Source organism: Sycon ciliatum, chromosome 8 (genome assembly GCF_964019385.1).
Source record: "Sycon ciliatum chromosome 8, ocSycCili1.1, whole genome shotgun sequence".
Taxonomy (NCBI): Eukaryota; Metazoa; Porifera; class Calcarea; order Leucosolenida; family Sycettidae; genus Sycon; species Sycon ciliatum.
The window spans coordinates 33790087-33816764 of record NC_088650.1 but is presented as its reverse complement, the minus strand read 5'-3'; the positions used below and the strand labels follow the sequence as shown (position 1 = coordinate 33816764).

Genomic DNA, 26678 nt, shown 5'->3' with positions numbered 1-26678 from the left:
TCCCAGGTGGCAATAAAACATCAATCAGCTGAATATATTGAAAAATAAAAAGCAAAATTTAAAATTTAGGTGGACTTGCAAGGTCAGTGCGAGCAACTGTACAAATGCAATCAAATTGATTTTCATCGCGGCGAGTCTGTGGCATGGCTGTCAAACTTCGAGTTGTGTAATGTGGCGCTCAGTCCCTGATACAAATTTAGTGTTGGTGCTACAAAAAATGAAAAGTACATTGGCTGTGCCATGTACTCAAGCGCAGCAGCAATTAGAATACAGCAGCAATGACTGAAGTTGATTGTTCCAACTAGGAACACACGCTTCTTGCCGAACTTGACACTTGACTGACTCACGACTGCCATCCGGAGCACACGAGGAACACGTCGCACCTTCCACTCGGCAAACCTGCAAGAAAGCACCACTCCCTGCTCAATACACGGTGTTTCGGGGAATTCACCCCTCATCAGTTGAGCTTGAGTAGGCTGAGGAAGATTGTGCCTGAAAAGCACCACTTATATACTGCTCTCCAGGCCAAACCATCACCAGGGATACAAACTTACAGAGACGCTTTGTTTCCAGCGCGACAAACACCTCGTGAAGCTCCAGGTAGCAGCGTGAGTCAGAGTCGCTCATGGAGTTGTGATAAACAGACGTTGAGAGCCAGTATAGCTATTCGCAACGCTGTCACCTCCAACAACTAGTCGCACGTCCGCGTGAGGGACAACAATACGAACTTAGAAGTTGCGACTTCGGCGGTAATAGTCATGAAGTTGATTGTTCCAACTAGGAACACACGCTTCTTGCCGAACTTGACACTTGACTGACTCACGACTGCCATCCGGAGCACACGAGGAACACGTCGCACCTTCCACTCGGCAAACCTGCAAGAAAGCACCACACCCTGCTCAATACACGGTGTTTCGGGGAATTCACCCCTCATCAGTTGAGCTTGAGTAGGCTGAGGAAGATTGTGCCTGAAAAGCACCACTTATATACTGCTCTCCAGGCCAAACCATCACCAGGGATACAAACTTACAGAGACGCTTTGTTTCCAGCGCGACAAGTTCAAGTGTCAAGTTCGGCAAGAAGCGTGTGTTCCTAGTTGGAACAATCAACTTCATGACTATTACCGCCGAAGTCGCAACTTCTAAGCAGCAATGACTATTAATTAAATACAAGTGAAAAGACAACCAAACTATTTACATGTCTGTCTCAAGCGGCGCAGCAGCAAAGAATAGCAAAGAGCGACCAAAATCATATACAAGTGACACAACCAAATTATTTACATATTCAGCAGTTTCTAAGCTTTGAAGTACTTACATAATAAGCAAAACAAAAAAACGCGGTTCATGACACAGTAAACACATGCATCAGAGTTTTGCTCGCCATCCACAAGACAGCAGGATGAAGTAGGTCAATACAGCTCTTGAATTTCAGTGTTGATGTCGTCATCATGATGACATCATTGCAACAATCACTGCCAGCTCCATAGGAAAAAGCCACTTGTACGGGCATGTCAACATGCATATCATCAAACTAAAGTGATTGGGGAAATCAAATCAAATAAACAAGAGAACAAAAAAGCAATAAAGCATTGGTCTTATTGTTTTGACCAGGTGGTGATAAGGGAAATCAACTCAAACTCTTCTCAAAACCAATTTGTGAATGATTGAACAGAACAGCCTAAACATTGATGATATTATGTTGAACTGGTAGGTATTGAATCCATACATCCTGTGGTAGGTATTGGAGTAGAATAGAATAGGAATAACACCATGTACATAATGTCCCGGCCAAGGACAAGTGCCTACTCAGCCTGGCGATACTGGGCAACAAACAAGTTCAACCGCGGCCTGTCGCCGTATGATGGGCGGCATCCTCTGAAGCAAGTGACGGCCCATCTAAACAAACAAAATGACAATCTTGTGCGCAACAAGCACATCACCACTGAATAGTTCAGTCCACTGTTCCGCTCCAAGAACAGCGAGGCTAAGGACCTTCGGCACACCTGTTGACGGATCGCCCTACCGGGATATCCCTGCCGGCACAATGCAACAATCTCGGCTCTGTGTCGACGTCCACCGTCCCGGCCTTTTGGAGCAGATGCGTGATCGAATCGCACACCTCACTATGGCGCGCTATCATATAGCCACCAGTCCACTGTCCCGGCCTCTCGGACCAGATGCGCGATCAAATCGCGCACCTCATTATGGCGCGCTATCATATAGCCACCAGTTGTGTGGGTGAGCGCATGCCGTGCAGTGGGTTCTGCACCGCAAACACATGTATCCGGAAGACCCACCAAACGGCGGCCGTATTGAATGCAGAGTGCATCCCTGAAGTCAGTCTTCTTCAGAACTGTTCCGTCCTGGAACCTGGGCACTACCGTAAGCCAAAATGAGAGTCCCTTCTCATCTCGGACCTCAACCAGAAGCTGCTGCTCCGGGCTTAGACTCGCCTTGATCTTCTGCTGGCAGGCACATATTGTCCGTACTTAAGCCGACCGCGCTAATCGCGCAAGTTGGCCTGGCATCCAGCACCGGGTCTCTGCCAGTCAGTTGCAAACTGCCAGCCGCGTGTGCAATTGGCAGTGTGGATACGCCATCTTGAACTATGTACGACACTGGACCATGGGACAACGCTGCACGAGTGCCATCTGCCAGGTCGCCCGCCACAGCCGGCACCGAACCAGGCGATAACGCGGCACACGTGCCATCCACCGGGTCCCCCGCGGGCTCTCATAGGTTCCGGTAAGCAGGAGCTGCACGAGTGGCTTGGTCGGTCGGATAGATGCAGCCAGTTCTACCGGCGCGGTGTTCTCGAGAACCGGGATAGCCAGACCACCAAATCGCAGGTTGAACACCATCCCCCAGCAGGACCGGCAATAGGCACTCGTTCAGCTTCCTCTCGACCTCAGTCAACAGTCCAGGCGCGCACGGTGAGCAGCGTAGGTGATAAGCCCAGATCCCAGCCAAGCCTTTGGTGAATTCAGCACTGAAAGGCAGCTAGCAGTTGGGTCAGTGCCATGCCAGAGAGGTCATCTAAGGCCTTCTTCCACAGTTCTGGTTCTCTGCGAGATACCGGCCGATGGAACTGCAACCGATCGCAGACGTGTTCCATGAGGCGTTGCTTCATCGCGAAGGACCTCTGAACATGACCAATCAATCCTAGTTTGTCCAGGAATCAACTGTAACGTTTACACACTTCAGTCATATCTGTTGCGGAATTACGAGTCAGGACACTAATTTCAATCCACTCACACAATTTCATGAATGCCTGCGCCTTCACATCGCCATTCTGGGCCAGATCAGAATCCACTGCATCATTAGCAAGACGTTTCAGAGACTTCTTGTTTACGTACAGTGAAAAACAGCTACGGTGATACTTGATCTCATTCACTATACCATCCTGATTTTCAAGTTCGTTCAATATTCTAGCGTGGCTGGGTGTACAAGCAGCATCGAGCAGACTAAACTCAGCCTCGTATGTGGCGCACTGCGGAGTAAATTTCTCTGCCAAGCGCCTGTTCTGCGCGTCAGGTTTATCAATCCTGGCACGCCACACACTTGCTCAGATCGTGCCTGTTCACAGTTGCACTTCGGGTCTGCCTGCCTGATTCGGGTCTGCCTGCCTGATTCGGGTCTGCCTGCCTGATTCGGGTCTGCCTGCCTGATTCGGGTCTGCCTGCCGGATTCGGGTCTGCCTGCCTGATTCGGCTCTGCCTGCCTGATTCGGCTCTGCCTGCCTGATTCGGCTCTGCCAGCCTGATTCGGATCTGCCTGCCTGATTCGGATCTGCCTGCCTGATTCGGCTCTGCCTGCCTGATTCGGGTCTGCCTGCCTGATTCGGGTCTGCCTGCCTGATTCGGGTCTGCCTGCCTGATTCGGGTCTGCCTGCCTGATTCGGCTCTGCCTGCCTGATTCGGCTCTGCCTGCCTGATTCGGCTCTGCCTGCCTGATTCGGCTCTGCCTGCCTGATTCGGCTCTGCCTGCCTGATTCGGGTGTAGGAAATGCTCATTTCGCTAGAAAGTTCAAGAATCTATTTATTCATTTATTTCTTATTTGTCTGAAGTCACTGGAGAGGTTGTGCATAACGAAAATTCGTAAAGATCTTTCGGAATCTGAGCCATCTGGAAGTGACGAAAATTCGTAAAGAAAATCTGTTGTGCTCAACGAAAAACGTAATGACATTACAAACAGCGGAAAAAGTACTCGAAAGGGTCACCATCGTCACATTGTGACGATGGTGACCCTTTCGAGTACTTTTTCCGCTGTTTGTGCGCGTGGTGAATAATTTTTTTGAATCAAGTGTGTACTCCGGCCCATGGCCCACGTGTAGGCACACCACCGAACTGAGTTGGGCTCAAGTAACTAGTTTCCCAGCTCACAGGCACCCATCTCCATGGCTGGAGACCCTCGTCGAAACAGTTGGTCGTGAGAACGAAGCTGGGTAAAGGTATAGTTTAGGGTCCCAAATTATTTTAGTGGGTCAGCATGCTCTACAGAGTCCCAGGCATGCACATTACACATAGGCCTTGGCCACAACTGACATCGAATACGATGTGGATGGACAACCACTGGTGTATGCAAAATCACCTTACGATGCGAACGAAGACGGCGCAAAGGACCATGAAAATCGCCTGAGTTTGAAGCTCGGTGATGCCGTGCGTGTCTTGAACACCTCCATGGGCAAGGGATGGTGGTGGGTAGAAGTCAAAATATTCGTCGTTCTGCCAGGAGGCTTCCTCCGCGCCGCGCAGGTCATCCTCAGTGCCAAGGAATGATCATGGAACGTAGCCAGACTCGCCATCGACTTCTACCCACCACCATCCCTTGCCCATGGAGGTGTTCAAGACACGCACGGCATCACCGAGCTTCAAACTCAGGCGATTTTCATGGTCCTTTGCGCCGTCTTCGTTCGCATCGTGAGGTGATTTTGCATACACCAGTGGTTGTCCATCCACATCGTATTCGATGTCAGCTGTGGCCAAGGCCTATGGCTATGTGTAATGTGCATGCCTGGGACTCTGTAGAGCATGCTGACCCACTAAAATAATTTGGGACCCTAAACTATACCTTTACCCGAAGCTGCCTGAGAATGGCCAGGTCCATCGCGAGATCAAAATTAATGTCCTTCGCTGAGACGTCGCAGGGGAAGACGAAGACGCCGAAGTGGCAGAATTCTGCTGCGGGGATTCAGCAGAATAATTTGTCACAGGGCGTAGCGAGCACTGTAGTCCGTGAGCCAAAACTCAAAATCACAAGTGCCGTTGCACTCTCGGATGGACAAATCGCCGCTTACAGTGTTGGTCAAGGACATCACAAAGGATACGTTTTCGCTTGTTGGACGTTCCAGAACCGATCCAGAGACCTTCGCGAGGGCTTCTTTTCTCGACCAAATTCCACCGTGAGAACAAATATTTTTACGCGAGTGGTGAGGTGTGCGTCGTATGAGCAAGCGCAAAACACGAGTTCGCGTAAAGTGAGGAAAAATAACTTATTTTTTAGAAGATGACGACGTTGACGACAATATCGACTTGGGATATTGTGATCACTTTATTGAAGTTTATTCCTTTCGTGTACATTGATGTTGTTTTGACAACAATGGAAGAAGAGGAAGACGTTTCTAGTGGCAGCGAGGTGCTGGATGAGGCAGCTGGCGGCAACGAAGTGGCAAATGACAGCCCAGCGGAGTAATATTGCTGGAATTTTGTGTCTGTGTCACAGCGCCCAATTTAGTAAAAACGAGAAGCCTGCAGTGAGTAATATCGAGACTACAAGTTGGTGTCGCATCGTCAGCGCTGCTCGAGAGAAGGACGACCATATCTGGGCTTTTCTCTGCCAGCACAAGAGCTCAGGGAGGAGTGAATGGTGTGGCTGGTATCATGAAAAGTGCTACACCAATACTGAGGCAATAGACCCTTTGCACAATAAGCGAGAGGGGTCGAGACGGGGCATGCTGTGCACGCGCTGCGCGTTTGGCATGCAACCAGCATGCATGGTTTGCTGCAGGACGTGATCAAGTAACAGTTAGTTTCCTGTGACAGGCTGTGTTTTCACGGTCCTGACGCGATGTTCATGTATGTACTTCCCAGCCTTTTTCATTTGAAGTTTTTTTAGTTCTGAAGGAAGAAGTTCCTAAATGCTTTCCAAGGACCACTGTTGGGTTCTTGTTTGCAGCAACCGTCATCCCTTTTGGCTAGTCTAAGAAACCCACTTGTCTTTCCATGCATTCCCTGGCTATGCTGGCATTCCACACTCTTGAATCCTCGCTATCTGGCGAGAAGCGGGCCGCAGTTTGCTGCGACATCGTTCACAGTGTTGTGCTCGGAACACTTTGTCGATGACGACTTTCATCCTTGCTTTTGCGAAGACGCTGAACGCCCTGCCAAGAGACTCTGGAGCCTGAGAAAAAGGCATGACCCATCCCTGTCTTTGCGGGGAAGATCGACTGCTTGCTGGTGCTGCTCGAGCTGCTGATGTTGAAGTGCAGAGCGACGCAGCCTCATCGCTCAGGTGTGCGGAGAAAGTCATCTGAGTTCGAGCTGTGGCTGTGTGCACGATATGACAGACTTTCACATTATGCACATAGCCACCAAAGTAAAACTCATGGACACTATCCACGGGCTTCTTCACTAGTACTACTCCATCAGCTCCCTAGCCCTCTTCACTGTCGTCGGCGACTTGCCCCTGCGTTGGAGATGAGCACGCATGGTGTGGCACTCACTCTGGGAAACAGAAGTTCATCACTCATCCACTCGGACGCATGACAAAGTTGGGCATGATGAAGGTACACTCGAGGAAGACTGGTGCCCCTCTTAGTTCTAGGAGCATCAGGGTTCTGCATCGAGAAGCGTTCTCTACATCGACAGAGGAGAGAAGGTAGAGAAAATGAAAATAAATTTCAATCTACAGTAATCCGAAATATCCACTGACTGCGGAAAACTTACCGCTCCAATAACTCCTTCTTTTTCAAGACAGATACGCACCCTCATTCAGCAGAAAACTGTTCAGTTCCTTCACAGACCATTCTTTATTTGACAGCTCCTCCACGGGTTCCACAGCCATCGATGGCAAACCACTCGACACTCTCTCCTCCATCTCCAAAATGGAAAAATACAGTGTTTCACCATGCTCAACAACTGATACTCTGCACAAAAATCGAAGAGGATGCCCCGTCTCGGATCACGTGACCGTTATTGTGCAAAGGGTCTATTGCACCCATGTGATAGCAATTGCAAACCTGGAGAAGACCAGTGCCTCTGATTTTGCTTTGTCTATACTTGCTGACAGTGATGTGCATGTAGTAGTGAACCCAGAGCCACATCCTAAGGCCAGTAAGGGGCCACCTACCAGGAGCTTAGTGGTTGATACGAACAACGAATGCCATACCGGTGACGTGAAAGCAGAGCACGGTGTAAACACAACACGGAGAACTGGTCCACCCAGAGTTTCCGGAAGGGAATGTTTTGTTGCGGGCAGCACTGGAGAGGGCAAGACGACAAGTAGCGAGGGCGAAACCAGCGCTGCTGGAGGTCCAAGCCAGAGCACCTGGCTGCTTTGCGGGCAACATACTACTGTATACCATTAGCTGTGTATGTGTGTGTGCGCGCGCGTGCATGTGTGCGAGCGTGCATGTGTGCGCGTGTTTGTGTGTGTGGGCGCGTGCATGTGTGTGTGTGCGCGTGCGTGTGCATGCGCGTGCATGTGTGTGTGCGCGCGCGTGCATATGTGTGTGCGAGTGTGCATGTGTGTGCGAGCGTGCATGTGTGCGCGCGCGCACGTGCATGTGCGTGCTAGGCGTTTTCCTTTGTTGGTGACACCACCCCAGGCTACTACTGGTGTTGGGGCACGGTGTTGCCACAGCCACTGCGGCCAGTGCGATCCGTGTTTCAGGTCGTTGGTGGGTTTTAGATTCCGCAATTGTCGACAAGGTGTGCGCCGTGTGTGTGTGTGTGTGTGTGTGTGTGTGTGTGTGTGTGTGAAACCCGACAGCATTGGTGTGATGTTGTCCGAAGGGACATCCATCACTTACATCTTGAAGGACATTGGTTCGACACTGCACAGCAGCGAGGAGAGTGGCGCACAGCATTCAGAATTGCTTCACCACCACAGCCGGCCTCCCGTGATCGGATTCAGTGTAGTATTTGTAACATTTCCTTTTCGAAGAGCGGCCTGCCATGCCACAAGTGTACTCAAGAGCGTCGCAAACCTGTAGCAGACCAGTCTGGCAGCAGCCAATGCACCGTATGTCTTTGCTGGTTTCGCAGTCATGGCAGACTGACATAGTCGGATTCGGCAGCTGGTTCATGTGTGTGTGTGCGCACGCACGCGCATGCCTGGGAGACTGCATAGTCGCATTCGGCTGCTGGTTCATGTGTGTGTGCGGGCACACACGCGTGCGCATAAGCGTGTTTGTGCGCACGTGCCTGGGAGACTGCATAGTCGCATTCGGCAGCTGGTTCATGTGTGTGTGTGTGTGTGTGTGCGCACGCGCGCGCGTGTTTGTGTGGATTCGGCAGCTGGTTCATGTGTGTGTGTGCGAGCGTGCATGCCTGGGAGACTGTATAGTTGGATTCGGCAGCTGGTTCGTGTGTGTGCGCGTGCCTGGGAGACTGCATAGTCGGATTATTCAGCTACTTCAAGTGTGTGTGTGTGTGTGTGTGTGTGTGTGTGTGTGTGTGTGTGTGTGCGCGCGCACGCGTGTGGGTGTGGGTGCGCGCGCATGCATGCATGTATGTATGTGACATCATCTTATATCGGTAGTTATCTGTGGATTACTATGTTCTGCGGTGTGGACTGCGACAGCACACATTATGTGCCAAGATGTGCACCTGGTGATTTGCAACTGTGTTATGTTGAGTTGAAAATGAGCAATGACAGATAGCTTTTGGTGCTGTATGAGTGTGTTAGGAAATCAATAGCCAATTCCAACCTCTTGCATTGGCCGTCAGGTTGGATAGGATCAGCGCGTGCATTTACAACAGTGTGGTGACGTACTTCCTATTGTACTACTGTAATGTCACATTAGCTTCAGTGTTCATATAATAATAATAATACTGGAGTATTCTACGTATTCACTACTATTCAGTAATCGAGTGGTTATTACTTTTGAAATATACTTCACTCACCAATTCATTGCTCGCTATTATCTACAAGTTCCAGTCCAGTATGATGAAGTAAAGAGGCGATTTATCCAGCCAAGTAGAGGAACTTGGGATACGAAATCCAAGAGAAATCATGAGGGTTTTCTCAGTTCGGCCATTCACGAATGTAATTGTTATTCTTCAACGCAAACTGAGTAATATTTGACCTTGAACAGGATGAAAAGAAGTTCATGCTCGGGGCAGTCGTCATTTGCTCCAGAAGGTTACTCACTACAGTCTACGCCTATTGGCCTAGGAAGTCGTGAACAAATATGTCGAGAGATTTTAGGACATTCTTGGAAGTCAGTTCTGAACGATTGCATTGTAACTACAAACAGTAGTGACTTTGCTGCATGCAGTTTGCATCCCGATTCATAATTCTCAGCGGCAAAAAAATTCGAATCTAGTTTTGTGCACTGGTGTCCGCGTTATGTGCACTCGTGGTATCTGCTCATGGCTTCAAAAAATGAGAATCCGTGAACAAGCGCAAAAATATCAAGCGAAGAAGGCGAAAATGGCCGCTGCTGTCAGTGAGCAAAGTTGGATGTTTGGCGTCTTCTGTGACCTCCCTGGATCAGTTTCGAACTGTCCAACAAGTGGAAATCGCTTCAGGATACCATCGTGAAGCGGTGTGCCGAAGGACGATTTGTCCCTCTCTGGGTGCAACGGTCGATGCTAAAACAGCCGATTCTGAGATTGGGCTCACGGACTACTGACAGGACTTCCAGATCTGACAGAACTGACAGAACTAGCCGAGCGCTATCCAGGTAGGCACCGGCGGATAATGCTAGCATAATAATTAGCATAATGACCCATGTGGGGAAGACCGGCACTGCCCTAGCATAAAGCCTCCAAATGTGACCTTGTCTAGCACAATCGATGTGTGAAACTAGCACTACGTCAAGATGAAAGTGTATGCTGGATGCCACCGTTGCCAGAAGCGTGTTTGGCACTGTTTACTGCGTTTACGGAGTTGTTCAAACTGCACTGACTTGTACTTGGAGCTAAATATAGCATTGTGCACACTCTTTGCAAATTTGATTTCCAAATTTGCAATGCTTGTCTTGAAGTTCAATGTCAATGATACGGCGAGTCTTTTCCAAGTAAGAACGGTAGTTTGTAAATATTTCGGCCTTCAACTTTAGCATGTTGAGTCGTTGTTGACAGTGAAAATAATTATAAAAGTGGTGAGTCCTTCGCTATAAGTGAGCAAACTAGTTGTACTGTCGTAGCTTGTCGTAATTTGTTGGCCCGATGGCAGCTACGGGAGACGGAGGCTCTGGTTTTGAAACAGAAGATGAGAGCAGTGAGAGTGATGGCTTTGTTTGCGAAGAGGGAAGCTCTGACTTGGAAAAGAACGCGGCAGCCGACAGTCTTCCAGCAGCACAACCAGCTGCTATTGCCCGCGAAAGGTCGTTTGCAAGAAGTGGAAAGTCAAGCGACTCGAGCCAGAATTCGGAAGCGAAGCGCGTGAGAGTGTCAGCTGGGAAATCCACCGCAGCTCCTCGACGCAGCACCCACGATCGGATAGCAGAATTCCCAGGCGAGTACCTCTCAGTTTCTGCGGGGAAACTCTACTGCACAGCTTGTAACTTGACGATCAGTATCAAGCACAGCATTGTAATAATCTTTATATAATAATAATCTTTATTTCAGGATTACCCAAAGGCTATGTGAAAGCGCATGTGAATAGCCAACGACATGTGCAAGGAAAGGAGAGTAAGAAACGGGCGAAACTTCACCAACAGGCAATAACTATTTCGTGGAAAAAGTTTTCAAGTGAAAGCACGTCTGACCTGGCGGGAAGCGGTCTGTCACAAGCTGTGTCCGAAGATGTTGTTCGGCGGGCCAACGTTGTTGAGACTTTCCTAAAGGCTGGAATTCCGCTCAGTAAGGTGGATTACCTGCGCCCTCTCCTGGAGAGTGGTTACGGACGTTTAACATATAGCACTCACATGGCTCAGCTGATTCCATTCCTGCACTGCAAGGAGGAAGATGAATTAAAGAAGGAGATATCAGGTGCACCGTATGTGGCTGTCATATTTGATGGAACTTCCCGCCTGGGAGAGGCACTTGCAGTGGTTCTGCGGTATGTGGATGCAGATTTGAAGATTCATCAGAGATTTGTTCGCTTCCATGTACTGGTAAAGAGTCTGGCAGGTCTGGAGTTGTCCTGTGATACTGCCATATTCCGAGTGACTGCATAGGGAAGTCATTATTTCCCACCGTATGGATTGACATTTTCGTAGCACTATCGGCACTGCTAGCATTATAACTAGCATAATCGCTCCAAATAACTAGCAGTGCTAGTAGCACAATTTCCTCATATAACTAGCATTATCCGCCGGTGCCTATATCCAGGTGACAGAGGATCGCTGAGAGAGCGGGAAAGAGATCCATCAGCTCCACAGGATGCCGAGTAGGAAGAACTCTCAGGACGACTTGAAAAAGCCATGGCGAAAAAATCTTGACACCACGTGCATCAACACAGCTACATGTGCATGTATACATGTACATGTATACAGAAGCTTGCGAGAAAGAAGCGAAAGTTCAAAACGTAAGATCTTCAAGTACAGTTAGTTTCGCGATCATCCTCGCGAAAGTTCCTTTCCTTTTTCGTTACTCGTGCCCAGACTACGTCTAATTTTCGTTATGCACAACCTCTCTACTACCGTATTATCTCTAATATAAGCACAGTCTCCAATAATAGCACGTCTCCAATAATAGAACACCTTGGGGCGACATTCAAAAAATAAAGTGCTCAGTCTCCATTATAAGCACACTGTGTAAATTCATTATCTGTACCGGCGAAAAAAAACCTGAAATGTGTGTGTCATACATGAATTTGGCATGGCAACATGCCTCTGAAATGAGGTTGAAATTTAGAAAAGCGATCCTGTCAGCTTTTCTATTATTGTGTTCACATGGCAAGAAAAACGACATCGCTATGCTACGTAAGTTTCTACGTAAGGTGCTCGGTATTTCACTTAGGCTACGTAAGTCTCTACGTAAGGTGCTCGGTATTAGATCTACCAACGGGTGGTAGCCGTGTGCTGTGCACTTGCACGGCTGCAGCCGGCAGACATTGTGTTGCAGTGCAGTCCGTGTTCGGATGTGCATGCGCGAGGAACTTCCTTCTTTGGAACTGCTTCTTGTATGAGCTGTTTCGGATATTTCGTCTCCTGGCCTGGCTTATTTCGTTTCGGCGCTGCTGAGACCTCCTTTCGCGGAATATTACTCAATGACAGGTGAGTTGACCAGTTCCCTTTGATTCATTTGCTTGTGTTGACTCTTTCATTTACGAAAAGTGTGCTGATTTTGGGCGGAATGCAATAAATAAAGGAAAAGCTGACAGGATCTCTTTTCTAAATTTAGCTTTTCCGCTGCCAGGCCTCCTTTTACGGAATACTCGATGACAGGTGATCTCTGAGTTGAACTGTTTCCTTCGATTCATTTGCTTATGCCCACCCTTTCATTTACGGAAACGTGTGCTGATTTTATTCGGATTTAGATCCATTTTTATCTCTTTGCCCTTGTCTACAGTGTGCGAAGAACGCGAGTTCACCTTCTTGACGGTAAGGCTCATGTTAGATGTGTTGTCGAAATACTCATTTAGAAAAGCGATCCTGTCAGCTTTTCTATTATTGTGTTCACATGGCAAGAAAAACGACACCGCTATGCTACGTAAGTTTCTACGTAAGGTGCTCGGTATAGATCTACCAACGGTTGGTAGCCGCGTGCTGTGCACGTGCACGGCAGACATTGTGTTGCATGCAGTGCAGTCCGTGTTCGGATGTGCATGCGCGAGGAACTTCCTCCTTTGGAACTGCTTCTTGTATGAGCTGTTTCGGATATTTCGTCTCCAAGATCCTGGCCTGGCTTATTTCGTTTCGGCACTGCTGAGACCTCCTTTCGCGGAATATTACTCAATATCGACAGGTGAGTTGACCAGTTACCTTTGATTCTTTTGCTTGTGTTGACTCTTTCATTTACGAAAGGTGTGCTCATTTTGGTCGGAATGCAATAAATAATGGAAAAGCTGGCAGGATCTCTTTTCTAAATTTAGCTTTTCCGCTGCCGAGGCCCCCTTTTACGGAATACATGTACTCGATGACAGGTGATCTCTGAGTTGACCGGTTTCCTTCGATTCATTTGCTTATGCTCACCCTTTCATTTACGGAAACGTGTGCTGATTTTATTCGGATTTAGATCCATTTTTATCTCTTTGCCCTTGTCTACAGTGTGCGAAGAACGCGAGTTCACCTTCTTGACGGTAAGGCTTATGTTAGATGTGTTGTCGAAATACTCATATTCATTGTACATTGGTACGTTACAAGTAAGGCACTGGTCAGTGGCATACTATCGTTGGCAGTTCCCAATCTGGAGGGAAAGGTTCAAGGACCCATTGACCGAGTTTGCAAAATAAATTCGCATATCAGGGAAAATCTCCATTGTGGAGAGGTTCAGTAAACTTGTATGATTAGATTTGTTTACTCGAGTCTGGGCTGTTTGATTTATTATTTGTGAGTTCCGCCGAGATTGCACTGCCCCAAATGAAGTTTCGTGCCGCCAAGGCAAGAATTACGATCTGCAATCTGTTTGTACAGTTGCGCTCGGTGAAATCCGGCCCGAAGTGCATAACTGGCGCCCAGTACTGATGCGGCCCTTGACGCCCTCAAACAGTCAAAGTTGTACAAGTGCTAGTGACAGTGCTAGTGACAGTAGTGTGCACGTGTGCCGTATGAACTGTGCATGATTGTGCTGTACTCATACGCATGCATGCTTACACCAAAGTGTAAAAAACCGCGCCAAACAAAGACAAGTGTAACATTCATTTCAGTTCAGCACAAGTAAAGAAGACGGAGATCGTTTCGAAGCAGTTTATTTCATACACAGAGCAGCAGGGCTTCCATATTCTGTGTGGCCACCGTCTGCTTCGATTAGGGCTTCAACACGACGTGGCATTGACTCCACGTATGGGGAAACCGTGTCAGGAGCCAACGAGTCCCACTCCAGGTGCAGTGCCTGCACCAGCTGGTCAGCATTCTCGCAGCGATGTGGAATTATTCTCTTCTTGAGAAGAGCCCACACATTGGGAGTGGCAATGTCCTTCTTCTCTATCTCTTCTTGATCTTGAGCTGTACTTCATGAAGTGAATGAAAGAAATTTTGAACTGTTTTTAGCATGCAACACGTGCACTCCGAACTTTTACACGAGGTGCGTACATTTGAGTTCATACCCACAAATCGCCAGTGATGTAATGGGAGCTGGCTTCGCGGCGCCGGCTTTGCACTTCGGGCCGGATTTCACCGAGCGCAACTGTAGTACCTGCAAGAATGTGCTGTACATGTATCGTACTTTCTCTGTTGCTGTTTCAGTTGCCGTCATGTTGCTAAGGAAACGTTCAGTAGAGAGGTTCTGCAAAACGAAGTTTCGCGACAGTCATTGCGAAAGTGTGTACGAATTTTTGCACAAACTTTGCGTTCTGCACGTTTTCGTAGTTTGCGCGGGCCAAGTGCACGTACGCCATGACCCGATCTCACGAAAGTGTGTACGACTGTTCATTTCGCGTTCCCTGCAAGTTTCGCGTCCAAAGTTGCGAAAGTTCGTGCGAAGTTTCGCACTTCAGGACGTGGAACGACTGTTTGTACGCATTTTCGTTTTGCAGAACCTCTCTAGTGACTCATTTGTTTCATACGAGACGAGTCAATGAGTTGGTGTGGCTTAGTATCTTTCGCTGTAGAAGAAATCTATTCGTATGTCTATTGGAGAAATAATTGTATTCACTGGTTATAAAATAGGTTAAGACAAACTCACAGAATAAATACCATCGGTCCCTTGGTGTTCGTCCTAAAGAGGTTCGACTGGATATCATTCATACTCACCAAAAAATGTGTACGATTCTATTATTATGGAGTGCCTTGTTTATCTCTCACTACCTCCAACCATAGCCTTGCCCCTTTTATCCTCAGGATCAGTGTAGTTGTTGGAACGAGGTGTCGGACTCAGCAATGTATTTGTTTACATTTTAATACATGTTTATTGTTCCTCCTTTGCTGTGTTGTTTTAGAAAATCGTGGACTAACAGTTCGAAGTCATTGAACTACTTCCAAAAGTTGTATCGACATCAACAGGGTTACGATTTCAGTGCAATATGGTGCAGGATGACCTTATCACGATAACCCATGATTATAAACCATTATAAACACAGAATCAACAAAAACATCTGCGACACGCACCTGGTTACATTTCTCAAATAAATCTGATCGAGGGTGGGGAAATCTGAAATATCTGAAAGGCAAGACAATTTTTTGACCGTCATGAAATTCTGCTACAGCAACATGCACAGAATGACCTCCGTATAAAAAAGGTATCACCACGGTCCACCACTACTCACATGTATCCCCGCAGAAGAACATGCTAGTCCCATTTTCTGCAAGAAAAGGCTTGCACATCAATGCGTATAATACGGTATTGATATGATGTGAAGGCCATCATTTACATATTGATAGGGCATTTCATTGATTGGTGACAGAAAAAACAGAAGAAATTATAGCAATAAAAACTGCTTTATGGCAGTTTTCTAGAAAAAGTTATTGTGTTCTAGTCCATGGACCCCGGCCCCGTCTAAAAAAAAAACGAAATGTGATAGCTGAAAATTAAAATTTCACACAAAACCTCACAATAATCACACACAGAATGAAAAGCTACATGTAGAAGACCTTTTCTCCTCGTGATCCTCTTTCCTATGCATGCATGTTGCCAATTGTTGGTGGAGTACAAGTTTAGTGTTGAAAGCAGCATTTCAAGTGTTGTGATTATTGTGAGGTTTTGTGTGAAATTTTAATTTTCAGCTATCACATTTCGTTTTTTTTTTAGACGGGGCCGGGGTCCATGGACTAGAACACAATAACTTTTTTTTAGAAAACTGCCATAAAGCAGTTTTTATTGCTATAATACTGTATAGCAGGAAATTTTCGGACGGAATTTATTTTCGTACGATTTCGTACACGGCCTCTTTTGTACTAAAATTAATTCCGTACTAAAATTTGTTCATGTGAAATTATGTACACTATACATGCGTACTGCAGGGAAACACGTGTGTTTAGCATGCAGCACTAGTACGAAAATATAATCCGTACGAACGGTCGAAATTCGGCTTTGTCCGAAAATATTTCCGTCCGAATATTTCCTGCTATACAGTATTCATTGTACATTGGTACGTTACAAGTAAGGCACTGGTCAGTGGCATACTATCGTTGGCAGTTCCCAATCTGGAGGGAAAGGTTCAAGGACCCATTGACGGAGTTTGCAAAATATATTCGCATACGGTATCAGGGAAAATCTCCATTGTGGAGAGGTTCAGTAAACTTGTTTGCTTCATACGAAACAAGCCAATGGGTGCAGTCTCGTCTCGTGAAGATCTCGTACTTGTGTGATTGGATTTTTTCACTCGAGTCTGGGCTGTTTGATTTATTATTTGTGAGTACCGCCGAGATTGCACTGCCCCAAATAAAGTTTCGTGCCGCCAAAGCAAGAATTACGATCTGCAATCTGTTTGTAGTACCTGCAAGAATGTGCTGTACATGTATCGTACTTTCTCTATAGTCCTTATGCACATTGTACAGATATACGAAGTTCTGTACTATGGCCGTAGGTGTGTACATACCCGGTTGGGTGTTCATTGTGTGCTATACATGCGCGTTTGACCCATTTAGCCTTACAATTCATGGCAAACGATCACTTTTCAAGCCTTCTTCACTTTGGGATTGAACTAACGACTAGCTAGATCTCTGCCGGAAAAAGATTTCGTATGAAATGCCTTCATGGCCCATTTCATAGTGGAAATAGCAGTAAACACAATAGGGTCCTGCACATTCAACACCCAACCGGGTCTACGGGATTCTACAAGATTCTACGGGATTTCGTGCATCTGTACAATGTGCATAAGGCCTATTGCTGTTTATACCATGGTACGGTACGGAGGGCCTGGTTTCAGCCAATCAGCGCTCGTCTAGCCATGGTTATATAGGCCAGTATAAATCCCGCGCGGGATTTATATAGAATATAAATCCCGGTGCACGGTACGTACGCTAGGGCACTGCCACCGTACATGTTCACTGCCTGAAAGGCAGTGAACTTACTTGTAGTTGTACGGCGGCAGTACTCCAGCGCACGGACCATACAAAAACAGACACAACGGACACCACATGCACGTGTACACTCCACACAGAACGGCACATTGACGAGGAACAGTACACAATGGAAAAGAGGAATGACCTGGAATTCGTCTACAGAGTATTCTGTTATACTGAATCTGAGGATAAAGAACGTCGAATAACCACGAAGTATCCCGAATGGGTCAGCAATGTACATTGTACTTCGAAGAGTTGAAGATCATCAACAGACTGTCTCCTTCGTAAATAAGTTTATAATACCAGTGTACATGTACATGTACTTCAACCCGATTCAGTGGAAAAGGCTACAATAGATTGGATTGAAATGTGATACAAAACAGTGCATGCAAATGCATCTACTTGCAAGCAAAACTGATTATAAGATGCCGCATGTGAAAATCAGCACTGGACCATAATTATAGTAACACTTACTCCCAAAGAGTCTGTAATCTAACTAGTGACGGTAGTTTGATTCAACGACAAACTCCAGCACCGCAGCAATTCAGTCGACTTCCGCACCGCTCACGACTCAAGACAAGATCATGAAGATGCTACAATATGCACTGGTACTGAAAGGAAATCTTATGCCAAACATCCACGGAGGAATCTCCTTCTGACCTTGCTCGACCATTCTTTCAACTGAAAACTGATAACCATCAGAAGATGTTCATGTACTGCATGATGTAGGAGATCTCCAAATAGGTTCGTTGTTCTGGAAATGCGTAGGGGTACCTGGCATAAGTAGGATATGACCCTCGTAGTCGGGTTATACCGTACCCTCATATAAATCCCTCCTGCTATCGCAGTCGGGATTTATATTCAGCCGGTATAACCCTCTGACTCGGGTTATATCCTCTACTTCAGCTGCCGTCATACTGCTAAAGAAACGTTCAGTAGAGAGGTTCTGCAAAACGAAAGTTCGAACGAAGTTTCGCGACAGTCCTTGCGAAAGTGTGTACGAATTTTTGCACGAACTTTGCGTTCTGCACATTTTCGTAGTTTGCGCGGGCCAAGTGCACGTACGCCATGACCCGATCTCACGAAATTTCCTACGACAGTTCATTTTGTGTTCCCTGCAAGTTTCGCGTCCAAAGTTGCGAAAGTTCGTGCGAAGTTTCGCACTTCATGACGTAGAACGAAAGTTTGTACGCATTTTCGTTTTGCAGAACCTCTCCAGTGACTCATTTGTTTCATACGAGACGAGTCAATGAGTTGGTGTGGCTTAGAATCTTTCGCTGTAGAAGAAATCTTTCGCTGTAGAAGAAATCTATTCGTATGTCTATTGGAGAAATAATTGTATTCACTGGTTAAACATGTATTATAAAATAGGTTAAGACAAACTCACAGAATAAATACCCTTGGTGTTCGTCCTAAAGAGTCGAACGACTGGATATCATTCATACTCACCAAAAGATGTGTAAGATTTTATTATTTATGGAGTGCCTTGTTTATCTCTCAGTACCTCCAAGCATAGCCTTGCCCCTTTTATCCTCATCAGTGTAGTTGTTGGAACGAGGTGTCTCACTCAGCAATGTATTTGTTTACATTTTAATACATGTTTATTGTTCCTCCTTTGCTGTGTTGTTTTAGAAAATCGTGGACTAACAGTTTGAAGTCATTGAACTACTTCCAAAAGTTGTATTGACATCAACAGGATTACGGTTTCAGTGCAATATGATGCAGGATGACCTTATCACGATAACCCATGATTATAAACCATTATAAACACAGAATCAACAAAAACATCTGCGACACGCACCTGGTTACATTTCTCAAATAAATCTGATCCAGGGTGGGGAAATCTGAAATATCTGAAAGGCTAGATTATTATTATGACAGAGTCATGAAATTCTGCTACAGCAACCTGCACAGAATGACCTCCGTATAAAAAAAAGTATCAACACGGTCCATCACTACTCACATGTTTCCCCGCAGAAGAACATGCTAGCCTAGTGCCATTTTCTGCAAGAAAAGGCTTGCACCTCAATGCGTATAATACGGTATTGATGGTATTGATGTGATATGAAGGCCATCATTTACATATTGATATAGAGCATTCCATTGATTGGTGACAGAAAAAACAAAAGAAATTATAGCAATAAAAACTGCTTTATGGCAGTTTTCTAAAAAATGTTATTGTGTTCTAGTCCATGGACCCCGTCTAAAAAGTAAGAAATTAACGAAATGTGATAGCCGAAAATTAAAATTTCACACAAAACCTCACAATAATCACACACAGAATGAAAAGCTACATGTAGAAGACCTTTTCCCCTCGTGATCCTCTTTCCTATGCATGCATGACATGCATGTTGCCAATTGTTGGTGCAGTACAAGTTTAGTGTTGAAAGCAGCATTTCAAGTGTTGTGATTATTGTGAGGTTTTGTGTGAAATTTTAATTTTCGGCTATCACATTTCGTTAATTTCTTACTTTTTAGACGGGGTCCATGGACTAGAACACAATAACTTTTTTTAGAAAACTGCCATAAAGCAGTTTTTATTGCTATATAATGGAACAGTCTCCAATAAAGGAAAGTCTCCATTAATAGCACGGGGCGGAGGTACATTGAAAAAATAAAGGACCGTGCTTATATTAGAGATAATACGGTAACTAACTTACTACGGACCGGTAACTTCTTCAGCGGACACAGATACGTGTAACGTGTGCACGTATAACTTGTTCTACATACGCGCGCACCCCTTTGTGTGCGCATGCTGTTCCTTTTTTGCTATGCTCTTGTAAAATGAAATCATTCTTGTTTTCGAGTTATCTGTCGTCCATTGCTTGGACTTCTTTGGAGCGAATAATTATTGAAAGGAAGAGTCAAGATGTATTCTCTTGTTGGAATAATGAGCATGAGCCTGATGTCAGTGATGAGGATATAAATTTAGTTAATCCTCCAGTTCCCACGGAATTCGTATGTTGAGATTTTCGTACATGGTCCTTCGAGCTTCAACACGAGCCCGAGAAATTTGATTTGTGATTATGGCCGAGACGGAGTCTGAGGATCAGCCAAAGACGACAACAGTGTCGGTCCAACGGTTAGTTCGATTGCGTGGAGCACATCGGTCAGCTGCCTCCAAATTGGTATCTAGAATCGATGATTTTGTGGAGAGGATTTCCTATGTTACGAGAAGCTCACCCGAGTGGCAAGGGGAAGATCTCAGCGTAAATGATAGAGAGGATTGTGCCTTGGACCTGAAGAAACTCCGGGAGAAAGTGGATTTGCTGGGTCGCTTGGACTCCCAAATTTTGGACGCCATCGAGAACGACGACATTGAATCTGAAATTTGTGATGCAGCGGATTATCTTATGAAGTACGAGTCCCGCATCGGCAGGGCTACGCGAGCCATTTCAGATGCAAGTCAACTGTTGGAGAATATCGCCAGTGTACGGGCTTCCCAATCCTCACAGCCAAAGTCAGAGTCACTGTCACCCGTTTCCGGAAAGGATGAGTGCTGCACAACAAGCAAAGCCAAGGGCAATCTGGACAGTCGGGAACCAGCTCCAGATGAGACTGGTGAGGACTCGCCAGTTGTCGCCCCGTGTGACTCGCGTTCCAGTGTAGTATCTAGTACGAGTGCCAGTAGTGGAAGCAGCTTCCACCACCGGATGAAGCTGCCCAAGCTCGAGATTCCTAAGTTCAGCGGTGACATCCGAGCTTGGTCCTCGTTTTGGGACATGTTTGGGTCGGCCATTGATGGCAATGACACCCTGGATGACGTTGATAAGTTCAACTACCTAAAGTCCTTGGTAGTGGGAGAGGCACGAGAGGCAATTGCCGGATTTGCCCTGACAGGAGCCAACTACAGGGCTGCAGTTGACGTCCTCAAGCAACGATTCGGCAACGTCCAGGTCATTGTCGCCAGCCACATGGAGGGCCTCTTGAATGTTGCTTCTGTCACCAGCGAGGATGATGTAACTGGCCTCAGGAAGCTATACACCACCGTTGAGACACACATTCGTAGTTTACAGTCCCTCGGGATGAGTCGCGAGTCTTATGGATCCCTGTTGACGTCTGTTTTGATGTCCCGATTACCCACAGAGTTCCGGCTCATTGTCAGCCGCAAGATTGCCGGGACTGAGCAGCATTGGGAGATCGGTGAGCTGCTATCGGCTGTCCATCTGGAGCTGTGTGCCAGGGAGCGAGCGGCACCGGCAGCTAAGCCAACCATCCCGATAGCCCAACCCAGAAAGTCCGCACCAGCCACAACGTCAACACTCTACACTGGTGCGCCTGCGCAACTGAAGTGCTTCTTTTGCAATGGTAGTCACACTGCCGGGAGATGCGTAACAGTGACGAATGTTGCCACCCGTAGACAGATCTTGAGGAAGCAAGGCAGGTGCTTCCGATGCCTCAAACGCAATCACATGGCAAAGACCTGTCCGAATGCATACTCTTGTGTCAAGTGTGGTGGGAGCCACAACGTAGCCATATGTAGTGGCGAGAGGCAGCAGAAGGCAGAGATGAACACGCAGGCTGTTGCTGCGAATGCTTCCGTGGACCCTCGCAGACAGGAATCGGTATTGCTACAAACCGCCAAGGCCGTGGCTTATAATGTCACACAGTCCGATCGCAGCGCCGCTATCCGACTGTTGATGGACGGCGGCAGCCAACGGACGTATGTTACGAGCGCTCTCCGTGACGCTTTGCAACTGCCGGTCCTGGATCAACGTAAGGTCATCATCAAGGCGTTCGGCCAGGACAACACAATGTCCCAAGTAGTTGATGTAGTTCAACTTGGAATCCGAGTCCCCGACGGCGAGGACATCACGGTACAAGCCTATGCTGTGCTGCTATTGTGTGACCCGATTACTGGCCAATCCATGCACACGTCAGTGGAGTGCTGTAGTCACCTCGATGGATTGGCGCTAGCCGACACCAGATATGACACAGGTACTCGATCAGTGGATCTGCTAATCGGCGCGGACCTATACTGGACTATTGCAACGGGTAACATCATCCGAGATGCCGACGGACCTGTGGCCATTGAGACAAAGCTAGGGTGGGTCCTATCCGGTCCAGCCACCATACTTCCCACGCCAGAAGATACCAGTGCACTGGCCACGCACGTCTTCTCCGTCGAGGAAGAGGCATCAGCAGCAGATCGAGAGCTCACTGACTCCCTGCAAAGGTTCTGGGAAATTGAATCACTTGCAGACCAGGACAAGACGGAGTATGAAGAACTCGTTGAGACAATCGATTTCAACAATGGACGGTATGAGGTCAGACCACCATGGAAGGACGATCATCCATTGTTGCCGGACAATTTCGGAAGCGCCATTACTTGAAGAGACCAGTCCAGCCCCTCTATCCTGTAGAGTTGTCTAACAGTCAGCAGGTTGACGTTGACCAGCATGAAGACGCTTCAGCACGCCGACCAAGATCGCAGAGACGCGCAGCTGCTCACGCAAATGAGATGAGACAAGCGCTGATCACTAATAACTGCATTTAATTTGGGTCTAGTCACAATTGTCCATAACTGACCAATTGGGGGGAGTGTAGGAAATGCTCATTTTGCTAGAAAGTTCAAGAATCTATTTATTCATTTATTTCTTATTTGTCTGAAGTCACTAACTAACTTACATTAAAATTACAGTCTTCTCAGATATTTATTTACCGGTTTTCATTCCATTTGGCTATTGCAGACGCTCGTTTGTAGTGTGCGTCTCATACTACGTAACTGTTTCTACGTACCGGTAACTTCTTCAGCGGACACAGATACGTGTAACGTGTGCACGTATAACTTGTTCTACATACGCGCGCACCCCTTTGTGTGCGCATGCTGTTCCTTTTTTGCTATGCTCTTGTAAAATGAAATCATTCTTGTTTTCGAGTTATCTGTCGTCCATTGCTTGGACTTCTTTGGAGCAAATAATTATTGAAAGGAAGAGTCAAGATGTATTCTCTTGTTGGAATAATGAGCATGAGCCTGATGTCAGTGATGAGGATATAAATTTAGTTAATCCTCCAGTTCCCACGGAATTCGTATGTTGAGAATTTCGTACATCGGGTCTGCCTGCCTGATTCGGGTCTGCCTGCCTGATTCGGGTCTGCCTGCCTGATTCGGGTCTGCCTGCCTGATTCGGCTCCAAAACGACCAAACACTCTACATTGTAGAGCAATCTTTTCTTCAAACGTCAAACTTTGACTCAAAGGCTTCTTGACGGACTCTGTAAGGCTGTATGCAGAAACCCACTACTCTAGAATGACTGGGTTCGAGTACATGTATAATTTCCGTATTCAGCGGAAGATCGCCAAATCTAGCAAACGGACAACTGTACAGACTTGCCGATACTTTTATCGTCTTCAGCAGCCACAACTTAGTCAGAAACAGCTCTTAAAAAAATTGTGAGCTCCTAGTTGCCACGAAACTTCTAAATATGACTGTTTTTCGAAATAGGACCGCACACTATGATCGCTGTCTCCATTCTCCCCTGTACAAGGCCCTTCATTACTTTAATTGCTTGCCCACCCAGCTTCGCGAAATCCCTCCTCGTACTCTCTTCAAATCCCAGATATCCCTGCTGTTGCACAACTCTGTATGCTCGTGTAGCGACCACCCCTGCCAGTACATTTTGAAGGTAGCAGCCTGGTCCTAAATTTCTTATGGCATTCAATTGACCGTAACTTTGGTGTCTCTCAATGGATTCGAGTGAAATTTTCACCACACACTCCTGCCACTATGCTGGCCCTCTGGACATAAGTAGTCATTAATCCCTAGGCTCTGCTCACCCAATTCTTCCTCACTCTTTCTCCTTTCTTACAATATTATCTCTTATTGGCCACTGGCTATCGTGAGAATAAAGATTTGAAACAACAACAGCAATAACAACAACAACAACAACAACAACAACAACAACAACAACAACAACAACAACAACAACATTAGCAGTAGCACACGCAGTAACAGAAACAGCAGCAAGAGCAACGGCACTCCAACACACCATTTCACGTCAACACATGGTCTAAAAGCCCTGTCCTGTTCATCCACGACCACCCAAATGTACAGTCTGTTGCTGAGTTGTACACCAGACCACACCCAAATGTACAGTCTGTTGTAGAGTTGTACACCAGACCACACCCAAATGTACAGTCTGTTGTAGAGTTGTACACCAGACCACACCCAAATGTACAGTCTGTTGCTGAGTTGTACACCAGACCACACCCAAATGTACAGTCTGTTGCTGAGTTGTACACCAGACCACACCCAAATGTACAGTCTGTTGCTGAGTTGTACACCAGACCACACCCAAATGTACAGTCTGTTGTAGAGTTGTACACCAGACCACACCCAAATGTACAGTCTGTTGCTGAGTTGTACACCAGACCACACCCAAATGTACAGTCTGTTGCTGAGTTGTACACCAGACCACACCCAAATGTACAGTCTGTTGCTGAGTTGTACACCAGACCACACCCAAATGTACAGTCTGTTGCTGAGTTGTACACCAGACCACACCCAAATGTACAGTCTGTTGCTGAGTTGTACACCAGACCACACCCAAATGTACAGTCTGTTGTAGAGTTGTACACCAGACCACACCCAAATGTACAGTCTGTTGTTGAGTTGTACACCAGACCACACCCAAATGTACAGTCTGTTGTTGAGTTGTACACCAGACCACACCCAAATGTACAGTCTGTTGTAGAGTTGTACACCAGACCACACCCAAATGTACAGTCTGTTGTAGAGTTGTACACCAGACCACACGCAAATGTACAGTCTGTTGTTGAGTTGTACACCAGACCACACCCAAATGTACAGTCTGTTGTTGAGTTGTACACCAGACCACACCCAAATGTACAGTCTGTTGTTGAGTTGTACACCAGACCACACCCAAATGTACAGTCTGTTGTTGAGTTGTACACCAGACCACACCCAAATGTACAGTCTGTTGTTGAGTTGTACACCAGACCACACCCAAATGTACAGTCTGTTGTTGAGTTGTACACCAGACCACACCCAAATGTACAGTCTGTTGTTGAGTTGTACACCAGACCACACCCAAATGTACAGTCTGTTGCTGAGTTGTACACCAGACCACACCCAAATGTACAGTCTGTTGTTGAGTTGTACACCAGACCACACACAAATGTACAGTCTGTTGCTGAGTTGTACACCAGACCACACCCAAATGTACAGTCTGTTGCTGAGTTGTACACCAGACCACACCCAAATGTACAGTCTGTTGCTGAGTTGTACACCAGACCACACCCAAATGTACAGTCTGTTGTAGAGTTGTACACCAGACCACACCCAAATGTACAGTCTGTTGTTGAGTTGTACACCAGACCACACCCAAATGTACAGTCTGTTGTTGAGTTGTACACCAGACCACACCCAAATGTACAGTCTGTTGTAGAGTTGTACACCAGACCACACCCAAATGTACAGTCTGTTGTAGAGTTGTACACCAGACCACACGCAAATGTACAGTCTGTTGTTGAGTTGTACACCAGACCACACCCAAATGTACAGTCTGTTGTTGAGTTGTACACCAGACCACACCCAAATGTACAGTCTGTTGTTGAGTTGTACACCAGACCACACCCAAATGTACAGTCTGTTGTTGAGTTGTACACCAGACCACACCCAAATGTACAGTCTGTTGTTGAGTTGTACACCAGACCACACCCAAATGTACAGTCTGTTGTTGAGTTGTACACCAGACCACACCCAAATGTACAGTCTGTTGTAGAGTTGTACACCAGACCACACCCAAATGTACAGTCTGTTGCTGAGTTGTACACCAGACCACACCCAAATGTACAGTCTGTTGTTGAGTTGTACACCAGACCACACCCAAATGTACAGTCTGTTGTTGAGTTGTACACCAGACCACACCCAAATGTACAGTCTGTTGTTGAGTTGTACACCAGACCACACCCAAATGTACAGTCTGTTGTTGAGTTGTACACCAGACCACACCCAAATGTACAGTCTGTTGTTGAGTTGTACACCAGACCACACCCAAATGTACAGTCTGTTGTTGAGTTGTACACCAGACCACACCCAAATGTACAGTCTGTTGTTGAGTTGTACACCAGACCACACCCAAATGTACAGTCTGTTGTAGAGTTGTACACCAGACCACACCCAAATGTACAGTCTGTTGCTGAGTTGTACACCAGACCACACCCAAATGTACAGTCTGTTGCTGAGTTGTACACCAGACCACACCCAAATGTACAGTCTGTTGTAGAGTTGTACACCAGACCACACCCAAATGTACAGTCTGTTGTTGAGTTGTACACCAGACCACACCCAAATGTACAGTCTGTTGTAGAGTTGTACACCAGACCACACCCAAATGTACAGTCTGTTGTTGAGTTGTACACCAGACCACACCCAAATGTA

The 26678-nt window shown here is 46.7% G+C and overlaps 1 protein-coding gene and 1 long non-coding RNA gene across 2 annotated transcripts; both read left to right on the top strand.

Moving 5' to 3' along the window:
- The first annotated feature begins 13036 nt into the window (after positions 1-13036).
- LOC135822316 (uncharacterized) lies at positions 13037-15703 on the top strand. Its single transcript, XR_010554472.1, has 3 exons — positions 13037-13079; positions 13382-13413; positions 15211-15703. It is a non-coding gene; the product is annotated as an uncharacterized LOC135822316 (long non-coding RNA).
- Positions 15704-20301: 4598 nt separating this feature from the next.
- Positions 20302-22608, top strand: LOC135823706 (uncharacterized). Its single transcript, XM_065336549.1, has one exon. The coding sequence runs from the start codon at positions 20302-20304 to the stop codon at positions 22606-22608; it is 2307 nt and encodes a 768-aa protein (XP_065192621.1).
- Positions 22609-26678: the final 4070 nt, after the last annotated feature.

Excerpts from the sequence above, each read along its gene's own strand:
- LOC135823706 (XM_065336549.1), top strand. The coding sequence starts at position 20,302 with ATGGCCGAGACGGAGTCTGAGGATCAGCCAAAGACGACAACAGTGTCG.